Source organism: Dendrobates tinctorius, unplaced genomic scaffold (genome assembly GCF_039654945.1).
Source record: "Dendrobates tinctorius isolate UK_male_01 unplaced genomic scaffold, ASM3965494v1 ptg000039l, whole genome shotgun sequence".
NCBI classification, from domain to species: Eukaryota; Metazoa; Chordata; class Amphibia; order Anura; family Dendrobatidae; genus Dendrobates; species Dendrobates tinctorius.
The window spans coordinates 28,046,595-28,074,463 of record NW_027361707.1 but is presented as its reverse complement, the minus strand read 5'-3'; the positions used below and the strand labels follow the sequence as shown (position 1 = coordinate 28,074,463).

General features: G+C 45.9%; 1 protein-coding gene across 1 annotated transcript in view; it reads left to right on the top strand.

The window, feature by feature from the left end:
• The window catches only part of GRK4 (G protein-coupled receptor kinase 4), a 274,905-nt gene that overhangs the window by 194,455 nt on the left and 52,581 nt on the right, over positions 1–27,869 (top strand). The window contains exon 5 of the mRNA XM_073574570.1: positions 11,344–11,444. Coding sequence (XP_073430671.1) covers positions 11,344–11,444 — 101 coding nt within the window. The remainder of the gene's footprint in view (positions 1–11,343; positions 11,445–27,869) is intronic.

Here is a 27,869-nt window from a genome sequence, read left to right as displayed (position 1 = left end):
AGTCTTCTAATCAAAATTTTAAAACGTTTTGTAATTGTACAAAACAGGCCAGCACTGGAGAGGTTAGTATTTCTGCATGCTTTCCTATGTGTCAACTTGAAGGTAAAATCTTCTCTCATTTTATGCCACCTTTTTGTCCCTGGTCCAGATAAGTCATATGATATTGGTATCAAGACCCTGTATGCAGAAATAGTTAGATGAAAGGAATATCAAATCATTGGACAAATGGAGGAATTAATGGGTAGAGTAATGAACTGTGAAAAGATTGATGGAAATTATGCAAATTGTCTCTTCAGAGAGGAAGAGGACTAGAACTCTTGTGCCACCTTTTGGAGGTAGCAATCCTAAAAGTCAATATCGACCCTTTAACGAGCCTTGTTACATGACTTAGGATAAAAGCCAAGCCAGAATCTCAATTTGCAGGCACTGTGTTTCGGGGTACTGCCCCTCGATTGATGGAAGGGATGGATAGAACTAAAAAACTAATCCATAGGTGGACGATTGAATGTACACATAGACGGAAGGATGGATAAATCGAGAGATTAAAAGGAAAGGTACAAGGATAAATGGATGCATAGGTGGGGAAAAAAGGTAGACTTAATGATTAAATAGACAGGATGTATGTGTCAAATAATGGACAGATTGAAAAGATGGGTGGAAGAAAGGACTGGTGGATGGATGAGTGGGTAGTTTAGTCAGTAATAAAAAGATGGAAGGAAATATAGATGGATAGATGGAAGTACCCCAAAACCGTTGCATGGGTGGACTATTGATGGAAGGATGGATAAATGAATGGACAGATTAAAGGGACTTCTACATAGATGGATAAAGACATACGTAGGTGGAAGAACAGGTAGACTAATGTTTGAAAAGACCGAAAGATGTATATGTGTGGAGATGAATAAACTAAAAAATTAAAAGGATGGGTTGGTGGAAGAATGGACTAATGGATGGATAAGTGGAAAGAAGAATTAATGGGCAGTTGAAAGATGTAAGGACAGATGGAAAGACAATTAGATGGAAGTATCTAAAAATAAACTTTGCATTGACCTCAACAGGTAGATGGATGCACTGATTGGAAGACCAAAAGATGGATGGATGAATGTTTGGGGTATATGGAAAAACAGCTGAAAGGATGGATGAATAGATGAAAAGTTGAACCTACGAATACAAGTGTAGAGGGGACGAAGAGACTGCGGGTACCTGCGTGCGGGGTCTGGAATTTGAGAGGCTGCATCCCGCGTTCCTGCGATTTCTACACTTGGCATAGTCAGCAGGATGCAGTCTCTGGACGCCAAGGTGGCAGACCAAGCAGTTGGAGGAGCTCCAAGGGCCAGTATACCGCTGGATACAATTTTGAGTAATCTCCCCATGTTTACAGGGAGCAATGTTCTGTTATTGAGCTGGACTGAGCGGGTCAAGGGGATGATGAGGATATAGCCCATGACTCCCGCATTAGAGACGGAGGTTACCATGATGGCTCTGGACGTAGAGGCAAGGAATTCCGTCATGCTACAACCCCCCCAGAGAACGGGACACGGTTGATAAGGTGTTGCAGATATTGGAAGAGACGCATGGAGACCCCACGGATGTATGAGAGTTACGCATGCATTTATTTAGGTGTATTCAAAGAGAGGGGGAGTCTGTGATGCAGTACATGAATGGGCTACAGGAGCTACACACTACAATTCTTAAGAAAGACTGCATAGGATCCCCTGAGATAGTGCTGCAACACCAGTTAGTGACGGGCCTGAGAGACGCACTGCTTGGGCGGGCTTTGCATGAGGGCTTGCGAGTTAACCCGCACATGACTTTTGCAGACATTGGGGCATAGGCGAGCAGGGGATTGCAGCCTCGATAGGGATGGTCCGGAGCTGCGAGGTATCCACCCTGAACAAGGAAGAGCCGAAGTGGTCCCATGAATTACGGCAAGGAATGCTGAAAATATGGGAAGAAATCGGAAGCCTGAAGGAAGCTGTTACTGCTGTCTTGAAGTCCAATGCCATACCCCAAGGTAACTCGCAGCAAAAGGAGAAGGCAGTCAGAGGAGAGGTGTGGAGCATAAGAAGTACCACAGCAATTGCCCCAAAATTTGTTTCCAGGTCGTGGAGTGAAGAGCGATCACAGATGGGATATGCTTCCCGTAGAGGCCGACGATCCAGACTGAAGCGCCCACTAGACAGATGCAGAAGTGAGTGCTGGGCATGTGGAAAAATGGGACACCTATCTAAAAGTGGCCCTACCTGAGACAGACTGAGAAGTTCTGCTCATCTCTCCAAAGGTCCCGCTAATTGGAGGGAATGCCACCCCTGGGAGAAATGGTATGGCAAGGAGAGGGGAGCCACACTCAGTCAGACAGAGCCACAACGTCGGAAGCCGATAAGAGTCGGAGAAGGTGTCGACTGTCTACGATGAGATGTCCGTGCTGCTCAGGCATGTGGAGGCGAGTCTGGCGCCCCTCCAAACTGGATCCAGAGGTTCCGTCCGTGAAGACCAACCCGAAAGGGAAGAAGAGGTATCTACCCGAATGGTCCACTGAAGCATGTCACGTGCCTACCGGTTACAAGATCCCGACGGAAGGGAACGAGAGTCGAGTGTCCCCGAAACGCCCGCTCCCACGGTTCCCAATTGTGAGAAGGAAGAACCATTTATATCGTTCTCTGAAGTGGAAAGTTTGCCGCCCGCTAGCTCAAGGGGTCCCGACCAAAAAGAAGAGAAGCAAAGTGCACCTGAGCCAACTCTTCCTACAGCTGTTGACTCCAAAGAGGAACAGACCCCAAAGATTGCTGCTCCATGGAACCCGGATGGACTCTCATTCTCGCCCACTCTACTTGAAGTTCCGAGTGCTTTGTGTTGCCATGCTGAAGGTTCGTCTCTAAGGGATGCACAGGACAATTCATTTTGGCAAAATATGGTCGAACTGTGGTCATCTTTCCCATTTCAGGAGTGGACCTAGAAGAGTACGAAGAGTTCTCGCCCATGGAATGGCGAGTTAAAGAAGAAGGGGGAGTGTAGAGGGGACGAAGAGACCGCAGGTACCTGTGTGCCGGTTCCGGAACTTGAGAGAGACTGCATCCTGTGTTCCTGCGATTTCTACACAAGGACGTGTGAAACGATGGACCCATGGAGTTGGACGAATGATTGTACAAGAAAGACAGCTTGGTAGGTGATTGACCAACAATTTATTTTATTCTTAACTCTTTCTTATTTGTGTACATCAGGAATCGGGAAGAAATATTCATCTTGAGAAGTCAATTATTTTCTCATCTAGAGTTGCAGGATAATTTTACAGTACCATTTGTCTTCTTTCTTATGAGGCTGGCATAGTAGATCTTTAGGCACAAAATATTTCTATATAATTCTTTGATTTATAAGTAAGGAAATTGCCAAACAATCCCACATCATGTTTGTAAAGTTCCAGTTTCTTAAGTACAGGAGCGGGCGAGTTGCTAAGTGGTAGAAAAGCTATACTGTAAAAACATTGGGGGAAGCCCTGCTTAATGCACGTGTCCGGAGAGTGGAATGGAATAAAACTTGACACAAGTTTGTGGTTCCTGGCCCTGAACGTTTTTTTCACTGCATACGCTTTCATTTCTCCCAGCAAATGGATGCTGCAGAATAGGCCTTGTATGTATAGGTTTTGTGCTTTTTCTCCACTTTACGTAAGCGAAGCCTAATTTAAGAAAACAGATGTTGCCCAAAGCAACCTAAGAAGGTAGATGATAACTTATATGTATACGTCCCAACTATTAAAGAACAGAAAGAGGGATAAATTTATGTGGATGTAGACCCAAATCCAAGACTGTCCTCGTATCTGGGAAACTTGGGACTAGAGATGAGATGATTCACTGGACTCCGGTCCAGCCTCTAGATCAGTGCTATTGGTGGCTTTACAGGAGGCCATGACTCTCTTGCCTTCCGGCGCTGCTTTTGATTAGTTTTGGCAGTACGACATTATCTGTTTGTCCTGCTCATCTCTGGTTGGGACCTGTGGATTATTTTTTGTTCCTTCATTCACAGCTGGAGCCGCCAGAACTTTATAATTTTTATCTATATGACATCTGGCTTTTTTATGTCTATTAATTAAGCACACAATGCAAAAATGCTGTTAATTTTTTTTTGTCTGCACCAAACTACACAATAATGATCTTCTCTTTTCATTGCTGCATTTTTTTATTTTTTTATTTTATTTTTTTTAGACTTTTTCGCCTTTATTTGATGCGTTTCTGTTGCAGATGTGTAGCCGCATTTTTTAATTTTTCTTTTTTTTAAAAAAGGACGGAAAATTTAAAGTAACTGCGTTTTTTTTTTTTACATTCGGTTTTTTTTGAGACTCCACATAAAACCTCCTGAGGGGAAAAAAAAAAGCACCAAAGCCGCACATTTAGCAGCATCTTTAAGGTCAGATAAGGGGAAAAGGCATAAAAGAAGGCAGCAAACATAATAATCTGAGAAGACTGTTATTGCATTGTCTGGTAAAGACACCTGCAGAAAAAAGCAGTAGAAAAAATGCAGCATTTATGCTACGTGTGAACACTGCCTCAGCTTAGTTTTTATTACCGTACATTTTTATGGGTTTAATAGAGAAAAAATATCAATCATACCATTTTTTTTTTTTTGCATCATTTTTACCGCTTCCCGTAAATAATGTGATCGCCGTGTTGTGTGAGTTGTTACGATTACAGGGACACCAAAAATGTCCGTATTATGTGTTGAGTTGTGATGTTAATTATTTCAAAGAACAAAATCATTAATATTGACATGACATGATATGGCCAGTTCACACCATTCAAAAAACTTAAGAAAAAGAAAAAAAAGTCAGCGCACCCCCTCAATCCTCCAGGAACACCGAGCACGGAAGATCTGTAGCGCAGCAAGGAATCAATCAAAAGAAGAAAAAAATCCAGCTCTTGTAAGGGTCCTTGGAAATTCATTGTTTGTTAGAAAAACTTTTAAAACTTCAACTTCATAACAAAAGCATAATCACATAAATCCATGTTATTTCCAAGGACCCAAGAGCTGGATTTTTTTCTTCTTTTGATATAAAAAAACTTCTCCCACTTTTATTAAATTTCCCTGTACAATAACCCGATCAACCTTAAAGGGAATCTGTCACCCCTTTTTTCGAATATGAGCTGCCGGTATTGACATCAGGGGCTTATCTACAGTGTTCTGTAATGCTGAGGGTAAAGATAATTCTACTTCTGAATAATTAGTTAAAGTGGGAAAGATCTGGTAGCTCCAAGGACCTCACTCTTTCAGTAATTCACAATGGTTATTGCTAATGTATTATTTTCTACAAAATGTGTCCAATTTTGTGCTCCTGTGTATGAGAGGTCCGGCAAAAGAGAAGACTGAGAGGAGACTTAATAGCTGTCTACAAATATCTAAAGGGCTGTCACATTGTAGAAGGATCAACTTTATTCTCATTTGCACAAGGAAAGACTAGAAGCAATGGGATGAAACTGAATGGGAGGAGACACAGATTAGATATTAGAAAAAACTTTTTGACAGTTAGAGTGATCAATGAGTGGAACAGGCTGCCACGAGAAGTGGTGAGTTCTCCTTCAATGGAAGTCTTCAAACAGAGGCTGGACAGACATCTGACTGGGATGATTTAGCGAATCCTGCTTTGAGCAGGGGGTTGGACCAGATGGCCCAGGAGGTCCCTTCCAACTCTACGATTCTATGATTCTATGAAAAGCCAAGTTTGAGGGCACAACCACCGGCTCCCAGGGTCCACCCCCATCAGGAGCCCCACTATGTGCCAGATTAGCCATTTTTAATTCCATTCTGAAGGGAACTATCCATCTGATTCCCTCCCCACAACAAATTTTCACACCAACTCCAAGGACCCCCCCATCGTCGCTGTAAATGCACCTTTCATTCCCACCCTCCAACTCCAGAGCACATTCAATCCCCTCTAGTATAGCGAGCGCCAAAATATTAATTCAAATGACATTCAAATGAGCACAGTCTTCTAACCAAAAATTTCCTTCGGCAATTTCCAGGTCTTGATGACGCACGCTAACACCTCCGTTACACACTAGAAACCTTGATATAGCCTTGTTCAACTTCACCCTTGCCCTATTAACTTCTCTTATCGATCTCGCAAAATGCCATGTTTTTCTACCTTATGCAGCTCAAGTAACACCTGACTGCAAACCATACCTCTGAATCCAAGCCATCTAACTATCAGCTCCTCTCTACGGAAGCCTAGCTCCCTTCCTTCCAGTCTGACATGCGCACACCGTGCTCCCCAATGCACATGTGTCCAGCCAGACTAAACAAGGCCCCCTCATCTGCAATATAAAACAAAGCACATGCCTAAATACCCAAAAATTTTAATTTAAAATAGACAGATGCAAACAAATACAATTCTTCTGGCTAATGTCTTGTACGTGACCTATACTTTTGAGAACTCACGTCTTCCTATCCAGTTTATTTCCTCTGGCCTGAGGCCCCTGTCTGCTGCTTCTGTCGCCGCACCTATGCTGAAGGAGTGTGAAGTGAAACCAGACAAATCCAAACCCAACTCCCTCAAACCTTTTCTCATGACCGCAGTAAATTGGTATCTTGAAATAAAAGACCCATTCACATGACAAAGCAACGGATCGCTCTTTTCCGAACATAACTGTTGATACACCATAAAACAGCACAACAGGCACATCTTTGACCCAATCACTTACCCAAGCATGATCCTTCTGCCTCAACCTGCGTGATCTGTTTTTGACCTTCCAATCCAAAAATTAAATTCCCTTATCTGAACAAGTAATGTCCTCCCATAACAGACCACCTGATTTCCATCTGCTCTGTGAAACTAGCTCCCCAACTCTCAGCGCACCCAAAAAGGCAAGTGAGAAAGATACCTGGAATAGTACTACCTCAAAACCAGAGGTACAAACAACTCACACCTGAGTTCCAAGCCTTTCAAAAATGCCAAATGAAATGGTGTCTGAATAAATGGCGTATCCATTTTCCATTCCTTGGTAACCAGCCTCCACAGATGCAAGGGACACTCCAACTTCGATTGTTGAGCCTCTGGAGCCAATTTGCGAAAGCATTCCCACTGAAATCTAGACAGTCTGCAATGGAATTTTCTCCTCCCGGGACGTGTACTGCCACAGTCCACGCATTTCCTAAGCAATCTTGCCACCGGTGGGTAAGAAGCTGTCAGGTTAATAGCTGCCACCAACGTGTTTTCACAGTGAAACCTCATCTTGTGATTTCTAACCTCCTCGCCCCATGTAGACACAGCCACTGAAATAGGAAATAACTCAAAGTCAAATTCTTTAGGATACCCTGCTTTCTCCGGGCCATGCCTTTGTGCACCATTGACCATTGCAATACACCTCAAACCCTATACCCGCTGCAGCATCTGTGTAAATCTCACAATCAAAATTTTCCTGTACCTCCTGTTCAGTGAACGAACGTCCATTACATTCCTTCAAAAACTTTCCCCACACAATCAAGTCATCTCTCTGCTCCTTTTTTATTAGTACGTAATGGTGTGGAGCCCCCACTCCAGCCATCGCTAGGGACGGTTTTAGACAAAGTGGGGCTCTAGGCAAAAGTTTAAATTGGGGCCCCAAATACTCACATATTGCACATCACACAGAAACATTTTGGTTGTATTTGCATGTGCTGAGTTCAGGCCGTTGAACGACCGAGATCGACAATATTGAAGTTGTTCGAAGCTTTTTTCCTGGACTCTTTGCTCCGGATAGCAAAGAATGATGGGGTCAGAATGATCACTAGTAGATCAATCTGTCCCCATACAGTTATGTTATCAGCAGCATATCTGCATTTTTCACAGGGCAATATGCTGCTGAGAACAATGATTTTTATTCCGGCATAAGCAATCCAATAATTTGATGAATAAGCAGAGTTTTGTTCATTTAGTATAATGCACCTCATAGTCCTCCACATAGTATAAAGCACACCCACCCCATAATTCTTCATATAGTATAATGTGCCCCATAGTTCACCATATAGTATAATGCACCCCATAGTCCTCCACATAGTATAACGAACCTCCTAGTTTTTCACATAGTATAATGCACACCCCATAATTCTTCATGTAGTACAATGTGCCCCACAGTTCACCACATAGTGTGTGTGTATCTATCTATCTATCTATCTATCTATGTATATATAATAATAAAATATATACACACACGCACTGGAACCTTAGTTAACCGGGACGCGTTTGGGGCATAGGTCAGTCTCTGTAACCCACTTGTTTGTTTTTTCCTTGCATATATTCGTACAGGGAAGACTCATTCCCAGTTCCCGGTCACTTTCCTTTAGGCTATGTTCAGAAAAAAACATGAGCTTTTCAAGAAGAAACTTTCCTGTTTTGGAGAGTTTTTCTTTTCTTAAAGAGTTTTGGAAGAGTTATTTTTTCCCTATTTCTTTTCAGATTGGACAGTGCCAAGTGTGGAGGGGTTTCCTTTGGAATCTTCTCAAAGAAGTGACTTGACCTTTCTTTTTTCCACCATACGTTTATCAAAACCTCTTCAGGGAAAAATAAAAATCTCAAAAAAAAAAACAAAAAAAAAAACTCCTCATTTGAGCACCAAAGTGGATTTCTGACAGAAACAGATAAGAAAATTTTTCCAAATGGTTTTTGAGAAGGATTTTGGAGAAACAAAAGTTAAAAAAAATCCAGTACGAACAGAACCTTTTATAGGAGATCAAAGAAATGAGCGCTCACTTACTTGTCCAACTTTGCTGTTTTTTGTACGATGGTGGAGAGGGACAATGGCTGGTTGTGTTGTCACCTCTGTTCTCATTCTTAGTGGGGTTCCCAGTAGCTGGCCCTAAATTGGACGCCTATGGTTATATGTGCAAAGGGAGTTAAATTATCCTACTACCATGTAAAAGGTAAATTCCTACACACAAAAAAAAGCGTAATTCTTGTAGAAAATAAGCAGTTTCTCCACGATTTTCATCTACAGCCATGAAGACTGTGCCGTGGGTGATGATAGAAGTCCTGCATCAGCTCCAGCCTAAGGGAATTCCTGTTATGCGGCCTCCGAAGGCCTCACATAGAAGCTTCTGGCAATGTCGTCGGTGTCCGTCCACCTCTGTGCCATCACATCATTCTTTTCTTAGCCTGTGTCCTTACCAACCTTTTGTTTTTTTGGCTATTATTTATGCCACTCCCTTCCTTCCTATCGAACTGGCATTTTTTTGTTTCTTCCCATGCATTTTTTTTTTTTGAGAGACATGAAGTTTTGGGATATTTCCAGATCGAATAGAAACCTGAGCCAGCCTATTATCTTCCTTAGATGGAAATAGCTGCTCAGAAACGCACATACCAACTGCAGAGGCTTCAGGTCGTAATGGCCGGCCCGAGGCCTTGTTTTTACCTTTTGTCATTTGTTTAAGTTGATGACTTCTAAGAAAAAGAGAAAAAAACAAAACACTGGCACAGCCATTAAAATGCCAGAGGTAGCACATAACTAGGAAGTAGTCTTAAGATGTTTGCTCCTAAAATACTTCCTCCTCTTTATTATCTGGACGCATAATAGCCGAATACTTGCCGGCTTCATCCTTATTTTTGTGTTTCGGCCCAGATAAGAGGTCTAATCAGTCCTAGAAAATGACTGGTACTGTGGAAAAGACACGTAGGCACCTTTCCGGTGCAAATATTGCCAGATGTGTGCATGGGTATAATGGGGCTTGAGTGGTAGAGGCTTAGGAAGTTATGATCTCGTGGGCACGGATGTAAAGTGACGCAGAGTACTGTATTCCCCTACTATTGAAAGGATTCCTGTACATCACCAGGATGTACATTATCTGGCCCTTCGCGGCCCCCCGGTGTGTAATGTCTGGCCTTTAGCGGCCCCCGGTGTGCAACATTTGGCCCCTCGTTGTGTAGCATCTGGCCCCTCGTTGTGGCCCCCAGTGTAGCATCCGGCCCTTTCCAGCCCCCCGATGTGTAACATCTGGCCCCTCGTGGCCCCCGGTGTGCAACATCTGGCCCCTCGTGGGGATCTGTTTTGGCTACCACTTGCCTCTTTTCTGACTGGTTCTTTAAAATGTTTTCTAAAAAAAAATAAACTTAACGACGAAGCCTGGATGTTCAATCAACATGGATCTCACAAGTGGTCATACACTCAATAGTGGTTATCTGAAAGTTCCCCTCCTAGCAACATTCTCCCTCATACACATGTATACTGAGTTTGGCAGAGTGCGCACTTGTTTTCTGTGTAGTAGAGAGAAGAAACCTGGCAGTGTCTTACTGCTCATGAGATGTTACAAAGATCTCTCTCTTTGTGATGCTCACGTCCCAATTGAAATGGTTAACACGTTACGACCCTGTGGACTTTTGCCATGATATTGTCACGAATTTGTCAGAGGCTGCAGACTGTTGCACTGCATCTAGCTGCAGAGGGTCTCAGCAGTTTGCTTGGCAGTCTTTTGCCTGGTGCTTCTGATGCTAGGACCCAGTGGCCACCTCCCCCAGCTCTAATGGTAACACCTGGATCTGAGTGTTTATAACTCCCAACTTCCTGTTGGGAGTTGCGGGTGATATTTCCATTTGCATTTCCCTGTTGAGGCTTGGAGCTGCAGCAGTCGACTAGCGTCTTCTTTGGCGTTTGGAGGACGTTTGTGTTTTTCTCTGAGTCTACTCAAGCTAAGTGTTCCCTTGTTTTATGTATGCTAAGTGTCTTTAGCGGTAGTGGGGATATACTAGCGCCCATCCTGTCCTTCCAGGTGCAGGGCTTATCTCCAGGATCAGGCAGGGATTAGGTATCCCGCTCGGCGATAGGTGCGGAACCTCTATAGGAACGATAGGGCAGACAGGGTGATGTTAGATCTGTCTAGGGATCACCACTCCCCCCTGCCCTAGTGTTTGGTTCCTTTTCCCTTATCTCTTTGTGTTGCACTTAGCCTTTCCTACACATAGCGTGACAGATATGCACTCCCTGTGTATGCCCACACCACAAGAATCGGTTATAAATGGTGGTGTTTTTTTTTTTTTTTCTATTGCCATTTGTTTTCAGCCATCATATCGCTCTTGCAATTTTTACAGGAAAATTTCCCTTTAAAATATACACTTATTTCTATAATACTCTCTTCACACCATGTTGTTTGTTGTTGGTCAGGACTCATCTAGGACACAAGTGTGATGTGGACATAGCCTGTTGATCTTTACCCAACAGAGCTCGTTTAGCGCCGTGCATCGGAGGTGCTCTATGTATCAGGAATACCTGCAGTACCTCTAAAAAATGTGAACAGACACTTACAGTATTTTATTAATTAAATTATATCGGCTGATATTGAATCCTACGACCTATCAATAATTCAGTATTTTTTTTGTTCTATTTCCAGTCTGCAGCCCATTTGCCGGAAATACCTCAGGACACCGTACATGAATGTAAGGAAAGGCTGGAGCAGAGTCCCTGTAAGGAGCTTTTTAAAGACTGCACTAGGTAAGTGGGGTAACGATAGGAGTATTAAATGTCTTGGATGCTGATTTGCATAAGTTCACTTTTTTCTGTTATTTTTGTTTTAAAAATTTTTTTGGGAGGGGAGACACGCAAAACTGCTTCTTTTGGTTCTCGGCCATTATAACTTCTTTACTATCTAGTATATTAGCAGATTTTTTTACAGATCATGTTAAATCTACAGCTCAAGAATATTAAAATTGTTATTGCAGTGTTTTATGCATTTTGATGTGTACGTTCTAGAGCTTTACAATTGTAGGAGAAATAAATCATCTTTTATGACGTCGATACCTGTCAAGGAATGAGGTTTGTACTCTAGAATAATCACTCTCCCACCCAACATTTGCTCCTGAGGTTTGTTTTTCCATAACTGCAGATGTGAAAGTGTGGCTATGCTGACACATATGGAAATGACCTATGCAGTGCTGATCCATCAGTCTAAGTGGTGATGAGGCTTTTTTACTTCTGTACCTACTCAGGGAACGCTCGGAGCTCGATTCCTCCTTTGCCAAGAGAATTAATTATTCCAGTTCCTGCATCCAGGAAGCTGTGCCCTTCCGACTCTTTTTTTTTTTTTTCTTCTTCTTTTTTTTGCTGCAAGCTGCCCTCTCCCGTGGGCCGGACCTCGCGCGCTGCCCTCTCCCGTGGGCCGGACCTCGCGCGCTGCCCTCTCCCGTGGGCCGGACCTCGCGCGCTGCCCTCTCCCGTGGGCCGGACCTCGCGCGCTGCCCTCTCCCGTGGGCCGGACCTCGCGCGCTGCCCTCTCCCGTGGGCCGGACCTCGCGCGCTGCCCTCTCCCGTGGGCCGGACCTCGCGCGCTGCCCTCTCCCGTGGGCCGGACCTCGCGCGCTGCCCTCTCCCGTGGGCCGGACCTCGCGCGCTGCCCTCTCCCGTGGGCCGGACCTCGCGCGCTGCCCTCTCCCGTGGGCCGGACCTCGCGCGCTGCCCTCTCCCGTGGGCCGGACCTCGCGCGCTGCCCTCTCCCGTGGGCCGGACCTCGCGCGCTGCCCTCTCCCGTGGGCCGGACCTCGCGCGCTGCCCTCTCCCGTGGGCCGGACCTCGCGCGCTGCCCTCTCCCGTGGGCCGGACCTCGCGCGCTGCCCTCTCCCGTGGGCCGGACCTCGCGCGCTGCCCTCTCCCGTGGGCCGGACCTCGCGCGCTGCCCTCTCCCGTGGGCCGGACCTCGCGCGCTGCCCTCTCCCGTGGGCCGGACCTCGCGCGCTGCCCTCTCCCGTGGGCCGGACCTCGCGCGCTGCCCTCTCCCGTGGGCCGGACCTCGCGCGCTGCCCTCTCCCGTGGGCCGGACCTCGCGCGCTGCCCTCTCCCGTGGGCCGGACCTCGCGCGCTGCCCTCTCCCGTGGGCCGGACCTCGCGCGCTGCCCTCTCCCGTGGGCCGGACCTCGCGCGCTGCCCTCTCCCGTGGGCCGGACCTCGCGCGCTGCCCTCTCCCGTGGGCCGGACCTCGCGCGCTGCCCTCTCCCGTGGGCCGGACCTCGCGCGCTGCCCTCTCCCGTGGGCCGGACCTCGCGCGCTGCCCTCTCCCGTGGGCCGGACCTCGCGCGCTGCCCTCTCCCGTGGGCCGGACCTCGCGCGCTGCCCTCTCCCGTGGGCCGGACCTCGCGCGCTGCCCTCTCCCGTGGGCCGGACCTCGCGCGCTGCCCTCTCCCGTGGGCCGGACCTCGCGCGCTGCCCTCTCCCGTGGGCCGGACCTCGCGCGCTGCCCTCTCCCGTGGGCCGGACCTCGCGCGCTGCCCTCTCCCGTGGGCCGGACCTCGCGCGCTGCCCTCTCCCGTGGGCCGGACCTCGCGCGCTGCCCTCTCCCGTGGGCCGGACCTCGCGCGCTGCCCTCTCCCGTGGGCCGGACCTCGCGCGCTGCCCTCTCCCGTGGGCCGGACCTCGCGCGCTGCCCTCTCCCGTGGGCCGGACCTCGCGCGCTGCCCTCTCCCGTGGGCCGGACCTCGCGCGCTGCCCTCTCCCGTGGGCCGGACCTCGCGCGCTGCCCTCTCCCGTGGGCCGGACCTCGCGCGCTGCCCTCTCCCGTGGGCCGGACCTCGCGCGCTGCCCTCTCCCGTGGGCCGGACCTCGCGCGCTGCCCTCTCCCGTGGGCCGGACCTCGCGCGCTGCCCTCTCCCGTGGGCCGGACCTCGCGCGCTGCCCTCTCCCGTGGGCCGGACCTCGCGCGCTGCCCTCTCCCGTGGGCCGGACCTCGCGCGCTGCCCTCTCCCGTGGGCCGGACCTCGCGCGCTGCCCTCTCCCGTGGGCCGGACCTCGCGCGCTGCCCTCTCCCGTGGGCCGGACCTCGCGCGCTGCCCTCTCCCGTGGGCCGGACCTCGCGCGCTGCCCTCTCCCGTGGGCCGGACCTCGCGCGCTGCCCTCTCCCGTGGGCCGGACCTCGCGCGCTGCCCTCTCCCGTGGGCCGGACCTCGCGCGCTGCCCTCTCCCGTGGGCCGGACCTCGCGCGCTGCCCTCTCCCGTGGGCCGGACCTCGCGCGCTGCCCTCTCCCGTGGGCCGGACCTCGCGCGCTGCCCTCTCCCGTGGGCCGGACCTCGCGCGCTGCCCTCTCCTCGTCTACATAGAATTGTAGACTCCTGATGAAGTAACATATGAAACGTGCGTTGGGGCGAATGGGGAACACTGGTGACTGTTCAATTTGTAAGCATTACAATATTATTTGTATCCAGCCTTAATGCCTTTTTTATTGATGGATAGTATTATGCAGATACTGTGGAAGTTCTGCTAATAACGAATTAACTATTTAGTTGATGCATGATAAGCATCTGGATGTGCTTGTATATTATGTTCGAGTCGCTGCGGCTGCATAATTTGTGGCTGTTAGACAGCCTGAAGACATATGGGGATTGCCTGTTACTTAAGGAATCCCCATGTGTTCAGGCAGTCTAACAACCACAAATAATGCAGCCGCAGGGACTCGGACATAATACACGAGCACACCCAAGATACTCGGATAACGCCCAAGTATGCTATGATAAGATGTTATCTGAGCACGTTGGCTCATTACTGATAACTGATCAGTTCAGGCAGAAAAAGAAGCTGATTTCCCTCATTATATTACAAAGTTGATTATTTTCATTTGTAGTATTGATTCATGAAATAAAAATTAAAATGACTTTAAGCAATTTTATTCCCTTCTCCCTTCAAATTTTAGACAATCCCTGAAGGGTTTGTTTACATGTACCGGTATTTGTATCAAATTTTGTTGCTGAAACCTCTGCAACTATCCCATTCATCTGAAACCACCCTATTCGGATAAATTGTAATGATTTTCAATCACAGGCATTTCTGCAATAACATTTGCAGCGTGGGAGTTTTACCATAAGGCTGAAAATGACAATTATTTGTGACACATATTTGTAGATCTGGTTAGTAGGATGCTTTTACTTTTGAGACACGTCGTGGCTTTTGTACGTTTCAATCATCCCCTTCTCTTCTGTTACACAATCTTGGCTTGCCTTAATGCGTTGTGCTTTTTTTTTTTAACCCTTCATTGGGTATGTCTTGATTTTCGAGATGAGCTAATCTTGTGAAATATAAGTTCGCCAACTTTTTTTTAATTTTAATTTGCAGCAAATTGCAAATGCTGCGAAGTCTTGAGTTGCCCGGCAAAGTCGTGTGTAACACTCTGAGGTCTCCTAGGACCGTATTCAAACATTTTAACACAAGCCCAGCCTTTAATAATGGCTATGGGAAAAACGGATGGTAGGTGATTGTCACTAGTGTCCTTTCGCACACTATCTGTAATGTTTAGATATAAAAACTCTGGCGCTCTTCCTAAATATAGGCAATGGTTGCTGGTAGAGAACAGTGTTCTCTGTGTGTTGTCCTGCCGAGAATTGGTATAGGATAGATAAAGGAAAAACTACCGCACCAGAAATAAAACTGCCAAAGAAAGCTACCTGAAAAGTGGGCTATCAGATGTAATCTCAAACAGTTGAAAGCACTTACGTACTGCCGATTGTGCCCTAGATACTGGGTGTTCCCAATATGTAGTAGGTGTAGTAATAATTATAGCAAATACCGCCAATTAGAAATATAGTATAATTCTCCTAATTTACTGTGTCGCTTACCCCATGTGCAGGGCAATGTAGTAACTTAGTGGTCGTAACCATGGATAACTAAGCTACTGCAATGCCCTGCACATGGGGTAAGTGACATAGCAAATTAGAAGAACTATACTATATTTCTCATTGGAGGTATTTGCTAATCATATTGTTACACCTACTACATATTGGGATAGGAATCTTGGAGAATATTACCAGTTACCTTGCTGAAAAAGTAAAAAGCTACATGGGAGACTGATGACCTAAAGGTGAGTTCGTTGCGCTTAGTTGCGATAGAGTCTCTAATGCGCGTCAGAGCAGCACGGTCCTTCTTCATCAAGGCATGGCCATGAGTCTCCTGAAATGTCCTTAGAAAAATGTTCATAGGTGTTTGATTAAATACAAAGAGGCAGATGTTCACTGCATCAATACAAATGTTACATGGCTCGAAAAGACTGGAGGTCAGCCAAAGAATGATGATGAAAAAAAAAAAAGTTAATGCTGTATTAATAATATAAGTAAGAAATGAGAATAGGAAATATAAAAAAAGGTAATGCTTTTATCGTGGGCTGCACTTGTTAAATGTAGTAAGTATTTAAAAGGCATGTAGGTGGTAGTACTATACACTTAATAAATTTCCAATATGGCATCATGCAGAAAAGATAGAAAAGCACACCATAATTATAAGGTGCATTGGTAGGTAGTACCTAAATGTAAGAACGGGAAAGCAAATTGATGTCTGCAATAACGGCTATAAAAGATAATTGACACCTAGTACCTCAACTCCGTTTCCCACTATACTAGAGTAACTAAAAAACGGGTGAATGTAATCATGGATGGACTCATAAGTGGACTCATACATGTACCAATAAGCATAAAAATAGGTAAAAAAAAATAGCCTCTGTGGGGGAAAAAATGGTTAAATGTACTTTGTGTCACAAAAGAAGGGGGGCGGAGAGCGAAGAACCATATTTCAACCATTAAGTGCATCCGTACAGCTTAAATCCATGCCCTGCCAGGTCTGGATAGTCTGGGTACTTTTGATAAAAAAAAAAAAAATACATATATAATGGTAATATTGATATTAATTGAAAGAGCATAGTTCATTATCACAGTTGAGCCCTTTAGGGACTAAACTGTTAAGCATAAAAATCCACATGTATTCTAGTCTCGACATTTGCTTAGGATAGTTCCCACTTCTCCAGTTTCTGGGGACTATATGAATTTCAAAAACCGTCTGTCTCTACAAGACTGGTTGTGAAGTTGACTATAATGTCTTGATGGAGGGCGCCCTTTGTACCATTTGGTGATATTGCTGTAATGTTCCTTTATTCTTGTTGATAAATTACATTTGGTGCATCACACATATAGTTTGCCGCATGGACATTGGATTGCATAGGTCACCCTTGATATGTCACAAAGAAGTAACGTCATTGATTTTAAAACTTTTTTTTCCCAGTTTGTATTGGTGAAGGTACACTGTGGGAATCTGATCATTAGTGTTTTTTGGCAACAGAAATACCGTTCACATGGAGTAAAACCTACTTTTGGATCCCGGGAGTAAAATTGGATACTTCTTTTTTTTTTTTTTCTTATGCTGTTGGGGTTATTTGGTTGTTTTATTGTGGGGGCTATCAAATTACCAAGGGTTTGGGCCCTTCTGTAGATGAATACAAGTTGTTCAAGAATACCCCAATAGTGTTGTCCTGTTTTAAAATGGGACAATGTTTCCAAATGATTCTTTTAAAGACCCTATGGTTGCTATGAAATTAGGTGTTGAGTGGTAATTGACCAGTCTGTAAAGAGATGCTGGCAGGTACCTCAAGTTCCTTATTCTTGGGTATCAAGTTGGCCCTTGGAATGGATTGGGTCTCTTTCAATGATTTTTCTTATTGCTGTTGACCGTAGCTTTTACTTATAAACTGTTGTATTAATTGTTCAGTTTCCCTGACAAAATGGTCCGGATACGTGCAGTTGTGACAAATGTGCATAAATTGTCTCTTAGGGATGTTGGTAAACCATGCCAGAATGAGCCAACTGAACATGTGAATAAAGCTGTGTGAATCCACCTCTTTATGATAGCTTTTGGTAGCTGGACGGTTCTGGTCTCCAAAGATGGTTAAGTCAAGGAAGCTGACTCTTACCCTACTGACTGTAGATGTAAATTCCAGGCAAAAAGCATTTTGATTGAGAACATTTTGACAAAGGTGAGTTCATTATCCGCATGGTCCCAGATGAACAAAATGTCATCTATAAATCGCCGCCATAGAATTAGCCATTTATTCAGGAGGCCTTCAGAGTAGATAATAGGCTCCTCCCACCTTCCTACATACCGATTAGTATAACTTGGGGCAAATCCCATGCCCATAACAGTGCCCTACTTTTGTAAATAAAACCATTTGTCATTCCCAAAATAGTTATGATTTAAAATGAAGCGGCTGCTTTCCAACAACTTATACACATTAGTTCATCATTTAAAAAATGGGTTACTGCATCACACCATTTTTCTTATTCAGTCTGTCAATGGTTCACCAGGTTATAATCATTTTTCTATTTAATTGGTTCCAATATCTTTACCACATGACCAGTATCTTTTAAATAGGCCAGTAAACTATTGATGCCAGGCTCCATGGGTCTCCCAAGAGGGCATGTGGTGCTTTTGTGTATTTTGGGAATATGATAGAATACCGCTATACTTGGTGTTCTGTTAAACACAAATTGATATTCTTCCTTGTTTAAAATATCCAACGTTTTACCCTTGGATGCTATTAAGCTGAGTTGCGTGTTAAAGATGTCTGTTGTATCTGTTTTTAATTTACAATAAGTTTTGCGATCCCTCAAGTGGTTCAGCACTGCTTAGTGTTACATGGTGTTATTCATGACCACTATACCGCCCCCTTTGTCTTCTGGGTGGATTGTTATGCCATTATTATCCTGTAACTGAGTAATGGCTTGTCTCTCCCTCTGTGTCAGATTTTGAGTTACAAATTTGAGGTACCGGTTTTTATCTCTTTGGTCTCCATAGTATCAAATGTGATAAAAGCATTTGAGTATTCATTAGTTGGGTTAAATGCCGACTTGTTCTATAATTTTGTGGGTATAAAATTGGTATCCTGATTGACAATAGATCGGCTGGAATAATAGTTCTGTTTTAAGAAATATTTAATGGCTAGATTACGTGTTAAGTATTTTTTTTATACAATATATAGGTTAAAGGGAGTAGACTCAGAGGATGATGCATATTTTAGGCCTTTTTCTGAAGGGGGGTTTCTTTTTCATTTGATGATATAAGGCCTGAGTCACACTACGGTACAACATGGCCGAATGCTGTGATTATAAAACATCAATCTGGAACAAACACCATTGTCTGCGCCTATCGACTCCCATTGGCGTTTGTGACACAATCACGAGGCACCATGGTCTACGACTGCTGCTGAAGGGCCCCACCGTTGCCTTCATCTTGGTTATTTGTTACATGCTCTCGTAACGAGTAAAAAAAAAATCAAAAGCAGCATTGCAATAAAATGCAATAACAGGCGACTAAGTCAATACCATGAGCCAAGTTTCAATAATTCAGGACCATGATCAGATTAAAAGAAAATATAAAGCTGTACTCTGGATTGTTTAGAATGGTACATCTAGAAAATTGGAACTGCATTACTACCATAGAATATTGGTTAACTGCTATATTATATACGCGTGGAATTTTGGAAAACTGGAAATGCAATATCGCTATAGGAAAATTTACAGTAAAAAGAAGGTACTTGGCACATAAATTGGCCAATGTATCTGAGTCCAATTGCAACGTTAATGCGTACCTTATAGTTGGGTCCCTGTCCTGATAAGACACCTTTCCTGGACTAAAAAGCCTTACAATATATGGGGCAGGAAGGAAACAGCTACCGTATATACTCGTGTATAAGCCGAGTTTTTCAGCACTTTTTTTTATGCTGAAAACTCGCCCTCTCGGCTTATACACAAGTCAATTGTCCCAGAAAGCTGGCGGGGGGGAGGGGGAGCGGTGGGTCACAGAGGCAGGAGCCAGCAGCTGAGGCTAAAGCCTGTGCTGCTGCTAAAGAGAAATGAATATTCATTTCTCTTATAGCGCGCAAGTGGCAGCCGCCAGCTTCCAGAAGACACCCTACTTGCCCTCCTGTGCGCCCTAGCAGCATCTCATTGATTCTGGTGCCCTTGCAGCACATCTGTGTGGAGCGATCACATGGCCCACGCTCATTAAGATAATGAATGTGCACGCCTCTCCACTCCCATAGGCGTGGAGGAAATATTCAGTACCTTAATGACTGGGGCCACGTGATCGCTCGGCACAGGAAGAGTTGCCAGCGCCAGGACCAACGAGATGCTGCGAGTGCGCATGGAAGATGAGTAGGATGTTTCTTTTGTGTTTTTTTTAAAATAGGAACCATTCATACAAGGATAGGGGATAAGGAGCCATGCATACGAGGGCAGTGATGGGGGGGGAGCCATGCATACCAGGGCAGTGATGGGGGGGGGGGGGGAGCCATGCATACCAGGACAGTGATGAGGGGAGATATGCATACCAGGATAGGATGGGGGAGCCATGCATACCAGGGCAGTGATGGGGGGGAGCCATGCATACCAGGGCAGTGATGGGGGGGAGCCATGCATACCAGGACAGTGATGAGGGGAGCCATGCATACCAGGACAGGACGGGGGAGCCATGCATACCAGGACAGGACGGGGGAGCCATGCATACCAGGACAGGACGGGGGAGCCATGCATACCAGGACAGGACGGGGGGAGCCATGCATACCAGGACAGGACGGGGGGAGCCATGCATACCAGGACAGGACGGGGGGAGCCATGCATACCAGGACAGGACGGGGGGGGAGCCATGCATACCAGGACAGGACGGGGGGGGAGCCATGCATACCAGGACAGGACGGGGGGAGCCATGCATACCAGGACAGGACGGGGGGAGCCATGCATACCAGGACAGGACGGGGGGAGCCATGCATACCAGGACAGGACGGGGGGAGCCATGCATACCAGGACAGGACGGGGGGAGCCATGCATACCAGGACAGGACGGGGGGAGCCATGCATACCAGGACAGGACGGGGGGGAGCCATGCATACCAAGACAGTGATGGGGGGGGGGGGGAGCCATGCATACCAGGACAGGGATGAGGGGTCATTGCATACCCGGCTTATACTCGAGTCAATAAGCTTACCCAGTTTTCCGTTGCAAAATTAGGTGCCTCGGCTTATACTCAAGTATATAGGGTAGATAAAACCTCCTGAATCTGATGGGATTGGGCGTGAGAGTGTACATGTCACATGAGTTTGCTACAAACAGAAAAAACTGACCAGCACATCCCAACTAGTGTGATCTGATTAAGTCTGGGTTGCCACGGTGCCAGTCTTTATTCCAAATGTTTAGCATCACAGATAGAAATACAACGAAAGGTATCACCTATATTACGCAGATAATGCAGGATCTACCACTGACAATAGGCGATAGAGCGAGGGAGAGAAAAGGGAAGAAGGTAGGAAAAAAGACAAGGCGAGCGGAAAGGAGAAAATCTGACTGAAAGACAAAGTACCGAAAGAGCAAAGGGAATGAAAGACAAAAGAGGAGACGAAGAAGAGAGCGTAGAAAAGAAAAAGAAGGGATTGATGTAACAAATACGGAAGGATCAAGAAGTGAGGGATCAAGAGAGGATTGAACGGGAAAGAGGGAGAAAGAGAGAAGTGAATGGGAGGGGAGGGAAAGGAGTGAGGTCGGGAGTGAGGGAGGACAGTTAGGATGGGAGGGAAGGGAGGATGGAGTTAGGACAGGAAGGCAAGAAAGGAAGGAGGATGGGATGGATGGATGGAAGGAAGGAGTGAGGATGAGAGGGACGGAGGAAGGATTGGTCACAACTTCTCAATATTTACTCCATGTTTCACCTCATATCAGAGCATCATTAGTAGGCTTCAAGATGTTACTGCCTGATGCTGTGATAAAACATTGTTAATTGATCCCTTCTGCCACCATAATCTCACAGTACCTCTTTTGTTCATTATATAATGCCATTTGCTGAATAATCATCATCCCTTAGCCATTCATATTGGGAAAACCTCCGTTCCTGGCCGAATCCTTCCATGTCCCCATATGTTATTCTGCGCCTGCGCACAACGCATCTGTGTTCCACTTGGCTTCCGGGAACCAGAGGCCTTCTTGCGCGTGCACAAGGAACTCTACTCACAGCGCACGAGCCCAGCCTTATACTTCATCTTTAAGCTATTGTCCCTTCTCCTCTTGTCACGTCATATGTAAATTCACTGTGTTGCGCGTGTGATTCGCGACCGTTGGAGGCTATAGCTTCTGCCATAGCATATGTGCTGAACCATCTTTCATTCATTAACTCTAATCATTTTTTTCCTTATTGCATACCACAGCAACCAGCACTATAGTTTGTGTGCATAACCTGTGGCCACCAGAGGTCTCTTATGCTGGGATTGCTGTATTGTAGTAAATTACTAAGGAGTTGGAACCTTCAAGTTTTAGTAAGATGGACTACAATTTTGGAGCACTCAATGTATTGTTGTTTATTTACTCCCAGATGTACAGATTGTATATTATGGCAAAATTGTGATGTAACAATAAAATATACTGAGAGGACCATGTTATTACGCACACAATCTACCATATATATCTTATCAGTCTCTAATAAAATCCTGCAGGGCATACAAGGTCCCCCTAGCTCACACTATCACATGTCAGGTCCGTTTGAAGTTCACTAATGACCAGCTGGATGATCCGGAGGAGGCATGGGAGACTGTCATGTGGTCAAATTAGACCAAAATAGAACTTTTTTTTTTTTATATCAACTCCACTTGCAGTGTTTGGAGGAGGAATAAGAATGCTTACAACCCAAAGAACACCATCCCAACCATGAAGCAAGGTGGGGTAAACTTCATACTTTGGGGCTGCTTTTCTGAAAAGGGGAGCCAATGACTTAACCGTTTTGAAGGAAGGATGAATGGGGTCATGTATCTTGAGATTTTGGCCAACAACCTCCTTCCCTCATCAAGAGCATTGACGATGAGTTGTGGAAGGGTCTTCCAGCATGACAGTGACCCAAAATACGCAGCCAGGGCAACAAACGACTGGCTCCGTAAGAAGCATTTCAAGGTCCTAGAGTGGCCTAGCCAGTCTCCAGACCTGAACCAAATTGATAATCTGTGGAGGGAGCTGAAACTCAATGTTGTCCAGTGACAGTCCCGAAACCTGAAAGATCTGGAGGAGATCTGTATGGTGGAGTGGGCCAAAATCCCTGCTGCAGTGTGTGAAAACTTATTCTAGAACTACAGGAAACGATTGACCTCTGTAAGGTTTCTGTACCAAATATTAAATTCTGTTTTTCTATTGTATCAAGGTACTTATTTAATGTAATAAAATGCAAATTAATTATGTAAAAATCATACAATGGGATTTTCTGGTTTTTATGTTTAGATTCTGTCTCTAACAGTTGGTGTATCTGCGATAAAAATAACAGACCTCTCCATTCTTTGTAGGTGGGAAAACTTGCAAAATTGGTCATGTATGAAACTTATTTTCCCCACTGTGTGTATTGTTTTGAACTTTTGACTTTCACTACTGCTTCTAATGTGAGACTACCATCATTTTATGGACAATCATCTTGGTCATCTCATACATAAATTTGGCTTGCAACTAGTTCGAATTGAGGAGCAGCCATGAAAAAAATTTCCCAAGAAAAGGGAAACCGCATCATCCGTCTTATCGATAGTAGTCTCTCAGCTCCTCATTGAGAATCGGTAGCGAGACTTGAAAATTGCTGTTCATAAACTTCTCCATCCAGTCTCGCTGATCGAGATATTTCGAGTGTGCAAAGTAGAATGGGCCCATATGTCACCTGTAGATGTGAAAAACCTGGTAGAGACAGACCCCAAAAGATTGACTGCAATAATTGCAGCAAAAGGTGGTCCTACAACGTATTGATATGGGTGCTGCTGAATACAAATGCATGTCACAATTTTCAGATTTGTATTTTTAAAATGTTTAGAAATCTATGTATCCTTTCCTTTACACCTCGCAAATACTTATTACTTAGTGTTGTTATATCACATAAAATCCCACCAAAATTTTGGGGGTGTAGCGTGAAAAAAAAATGTGGAAAGGCTCATGGTTATGAATACTTTCAAGTCTCTGTATGTTTGTATATAATACATGTGTTTCCATGAGTTTTCCTTGGCAGTCCAGTTTTCCGCTGGACCAGTTTATAAATGATTAGCCTCCGCCTGTGACCTCTTTGTCAGGAATCTGGAGCGGCCCTGATTCCACGTGTTCTCCTGTGTGAACGGAATGTGTGCCCTTTCGCTGGTCGCAGTTACGTTTGCTGTTTTCCACTTAGACCGTTTCTATGAATGACGATATTGATCCTGGTGGTGGTGTGTACAGGATCTGATACAATCCCTGCTGCTTACATACACTGGCATGTTTGCATTTGTCACATGCCCATGGATACATTGCACACTGGGTTTTGTTTTTTCTTTTGTGATTAAAAAATGTTTTCAAATGTTGCAGAATAGTAAAAAAATAAAAATTACTTGTACATTTTTTTAATTTTATTTTACTCATATAGCACCATTAATTCCACAGCGCTTGGTGATGGGGCTCACAATCTAAATTCCCTATCTTTGGAATGTGGAGGAAACCCACGCAAACACGGGGAGAACATACAAACTCCTTGCACATGTTGTCCTTGGTGGGATTTGAACCCAGGACCCCAGCGCTGCAAGGCTGCAGTTGCTAACTGCTGAGCCACCGTGCCGATCATTTTAACCCCTTAACGACCGCCGATACACCTTTTAACGGCGGCAGTTAAGGGTACTTAAACCACAGCGCCGCTTTTTAACGGCGCTGAGGTTTAAGGTTATAGCACCCCCCAGCATTGGAAAATCTCTGGGGTCCAGGCTAACGGGGGGGTAACTGAGACCTCAGAGAACATGATTTGGGTTGTTTTTTACCGACCCCGGTGTTGCAATCATCGTTATTAACGGTATAACGGTGACCAAAAAAAAAGGTCAGATTTTCCATTTAATTTCTCTCTCCTCTGATGTGATCGTACATCAAATGAGAAAGTTTCCCCTGACCCCCCCCCCCCGTTACCTTATGTACTGGATCAGTTGTCCCCTTCCAAGATCTGCCTGACTGTATCCGGCAACCAATGAGCATTTTCTCATTGGCTGCTGGGTTTTGATTACTGTAATAGACCCTATCACAGTGATCAAAACCCCCAATATTTAGTAAATATGGCAGCACTTGGACAGCCTCTCTTCTCTCCTTGTAGTTGTTCTTGGAGAGAAGAGAGAGAGACTACAGTTCAAGCACTGCCCTGTCAGAATTATGAAAAATAATTTCTACGTCCGCATGTGTGAGGGAGGGCCAGGGCTGTAGTCATGGTTGAGTACACTGGGGCTTCTAGGCCCTGGCCTCACATCACATGAAAATAATAATGTCCATTAATCAGCATACCTGTGACTTCAGGTCCAGCATCATTAGGATCTCTTCTGCGTCACTGAAGGCTATCTGCAAACGATTTCACATGGATTGAGACAGTCCATTTCAACTTGAAACTGAACAACTTTACTGATTTCATTTCTCACCACATCCAAGTATTTCACAGCATTAGTCACATGTTCAATGTGACACATCTCTTCCTCTCTTCCTGTGCTTCTCTCCCTGTCGCACAGCACGTTCCTGGGTTGGACCGTGTCATACGGTTCCTCAGAGTCCTCCCTGTTTAGCTCTGCCACGGTTACACTCCTCTGTGTTTCACCCCAGACATCAGATCATCTGTTCCCAGAGGCAGTTGCCACATGGCGAGTGACCTGCCCTTCTGTACTGTCATAGTTTCTTTTGTTCTTTTGTGGTACTTCCTATAGTACATTACGGGGACCTACCGCCTTTAACGGTAACGCAGCATCCTCTTTGCTTACACTCACTGTCATTGTGGATTCCCTCAGCCGTTTTGCCCCGAATCTGAGGGCATCGACCCATGCGATAAGTGGCCACATCATGGCGTCTCCTGCGTCCCTGTACTCTGCTGGCCTTTTCTTCAATTTCTGCACCACACTGCTGTAGCCCAATATCGTTCTGTCTTGCTGCTTTCCTGGCCTGCTGCTGCAGATGGCTGGGCTCCTCACGTCTTAGAACGTTGCTGGGCTACTGCTATGATTCTGGACACTTAAGTCCGTGCTATAATCGTGGGCAATGAAACCCGTGCCGGCGGTTTGGGCACCGTGGCCCATCTGTCCCCTATCAGGAAGTCCTCCCTATCTTAACTGCAGTGACCCCTCATAAATTAACTATTTTCTATATGGAGCTCCTAACATACTATGTACAATGCTGTACCTAAAACTACAATGTACCCCATCTCGTGGCTAAATTCGGGTACTGCATTTTTCCCTATGTCAGTACTATAATATATAGCAGAACAAGTATATGTACATTTATACATGTATCACATAATATAATACATTTAAATATCAAAGGGGTGGAGCATCACATGGTCCAGGTACTCTCCTTACACAGACTCCATAAAACGTCCAATTACCCACCCCCCTTTCTACGTAATCCCCTCATTATAAAAAATATATACACTGCTTAAAAAAATAAAGGGATCACTAAGATACCACATTGTAGATATTACTGAATAAAATATCGCAGCTGCAAATCTTTATTCATTAAATTAACCCCCCAATGTATCCCCCCGGGGCCCCTAATGAATTTTGAAAATACCTTATGCTGTCTATACTGCCTGTGAGCGGTGCTGTCGCTGGCCGCTCACAGGCAGTACGTGACCCTCGGCTGCAGCCGGCTCTTGCTTCTGCTGACGTCCCGACAAGTGCTGGCAGCAGCCGGGAGTCCCGCTTCCTCCTTCCGTGGTGGCTGCCAAGCTGTGGGCGGGGTTATCCCCCTGCGTCACACCCGGCATCCACCGCGCGCCCATTCATTGAGAGAGCGTGCGGTGGATGCTGGGTGTGACCTGGGGGGTAACCCCGTCCACAACCCAGCAGCCACCACAGGGACCCAGCGCTGAGTCACGCCTCCCTTGTTGTGACGTCAATACTGGGTCACATGCTTCCCAGTGAGCTGCCACGGATAGCGCCGCTCACAGGCAGTATAGGCAACATAAGGTATTTACAAATTTCATTAGGGGCCCCGGGGGGATACATTGGGGGTTAATTTAAAGTCATGGACAACCTCTTTAATATCCCATGGAGGTCTGGATTTCGAAGGATACTCAAGAATCAAATTGGAAAATCAAATTACAGGCTGTTCCAACTTCAGTGGAAATGCCTGAAGACAAGAAAATGATGCACAGTAGTGTGTGTGGCCTCCACGTGCCTGTTTTATCTCTATGACAACTGGGCATGCTCCTGATGAGTCGGCAGATGTTGTCATGAGGGATCTCCTCCCTGACCTGGACTAAAGCATCCGCCAACTCCTGGGCAGTCTGTGGTGCAACGTGACGTTGGTGGATGGAGTGAGACATGATGTGTTCAGTCGGATTCAGGTCTGGGGAATGGGCGGGCCAGTTGATAGCAGTTCCTGCAAGATGAAGGCATTGACGCTGACACACTCCTGCCACATGAGGTCTGGCACTGTCCTGCATTAGGAGCAACCCAGAGCCAACCGCACCAGCATATGGTCTCACAAGGGGTCTGAGGATGTCATCTCAGTGCCTAATGGTAGTCAGGCTATCTCTTGCGAGCACATGGAGGGCTGTGCGGCCGTCCAAAGAAATGCCACCCCACACCATAACTGACCCATTGCCAAACCAGTCATGCTGAATGATGTTGCAGGCAGCAGATAGCTCTCCAAGGCGTCTCCAGACTCTGTCACATCTATCGCTTGTGCTCAGTGTGAACCTGCTTTCATTTGTGAAGAGCACATGGCACCAGTGGCGAATTTGCCAATCCTGGTGTTCTGTGGCAAATGCCAAGCGTCCTGCACGGTGTTGGGCTGTAAGCACAAACCCTATCTGTGGATGTCTGTCACTCACATCATCCTCATGGAGTCAGTTTCTAACCGTTTGTGCAGACACATGCACATTTGTGGCCTGCTGGAGGTAATTTTGCAGGGCTCTGGCAGTGCTCCTCCTGTTCCTCCTTGCACAAAGGCTGAGGTAGCGGTCCTGCTGCTGGGTTGTTGCCCTCCTATGGCCCTCTACACATCTCCTGGTGTAATGGCCTGTCTCCTGGTAGTGTCTCCAGCCTCTGGACACTACATTGACTGACACAGCAAACCTTGTCACAGCTCACATTGATGTGCCATCCTGGATGAGCTGCACTACCTAAGC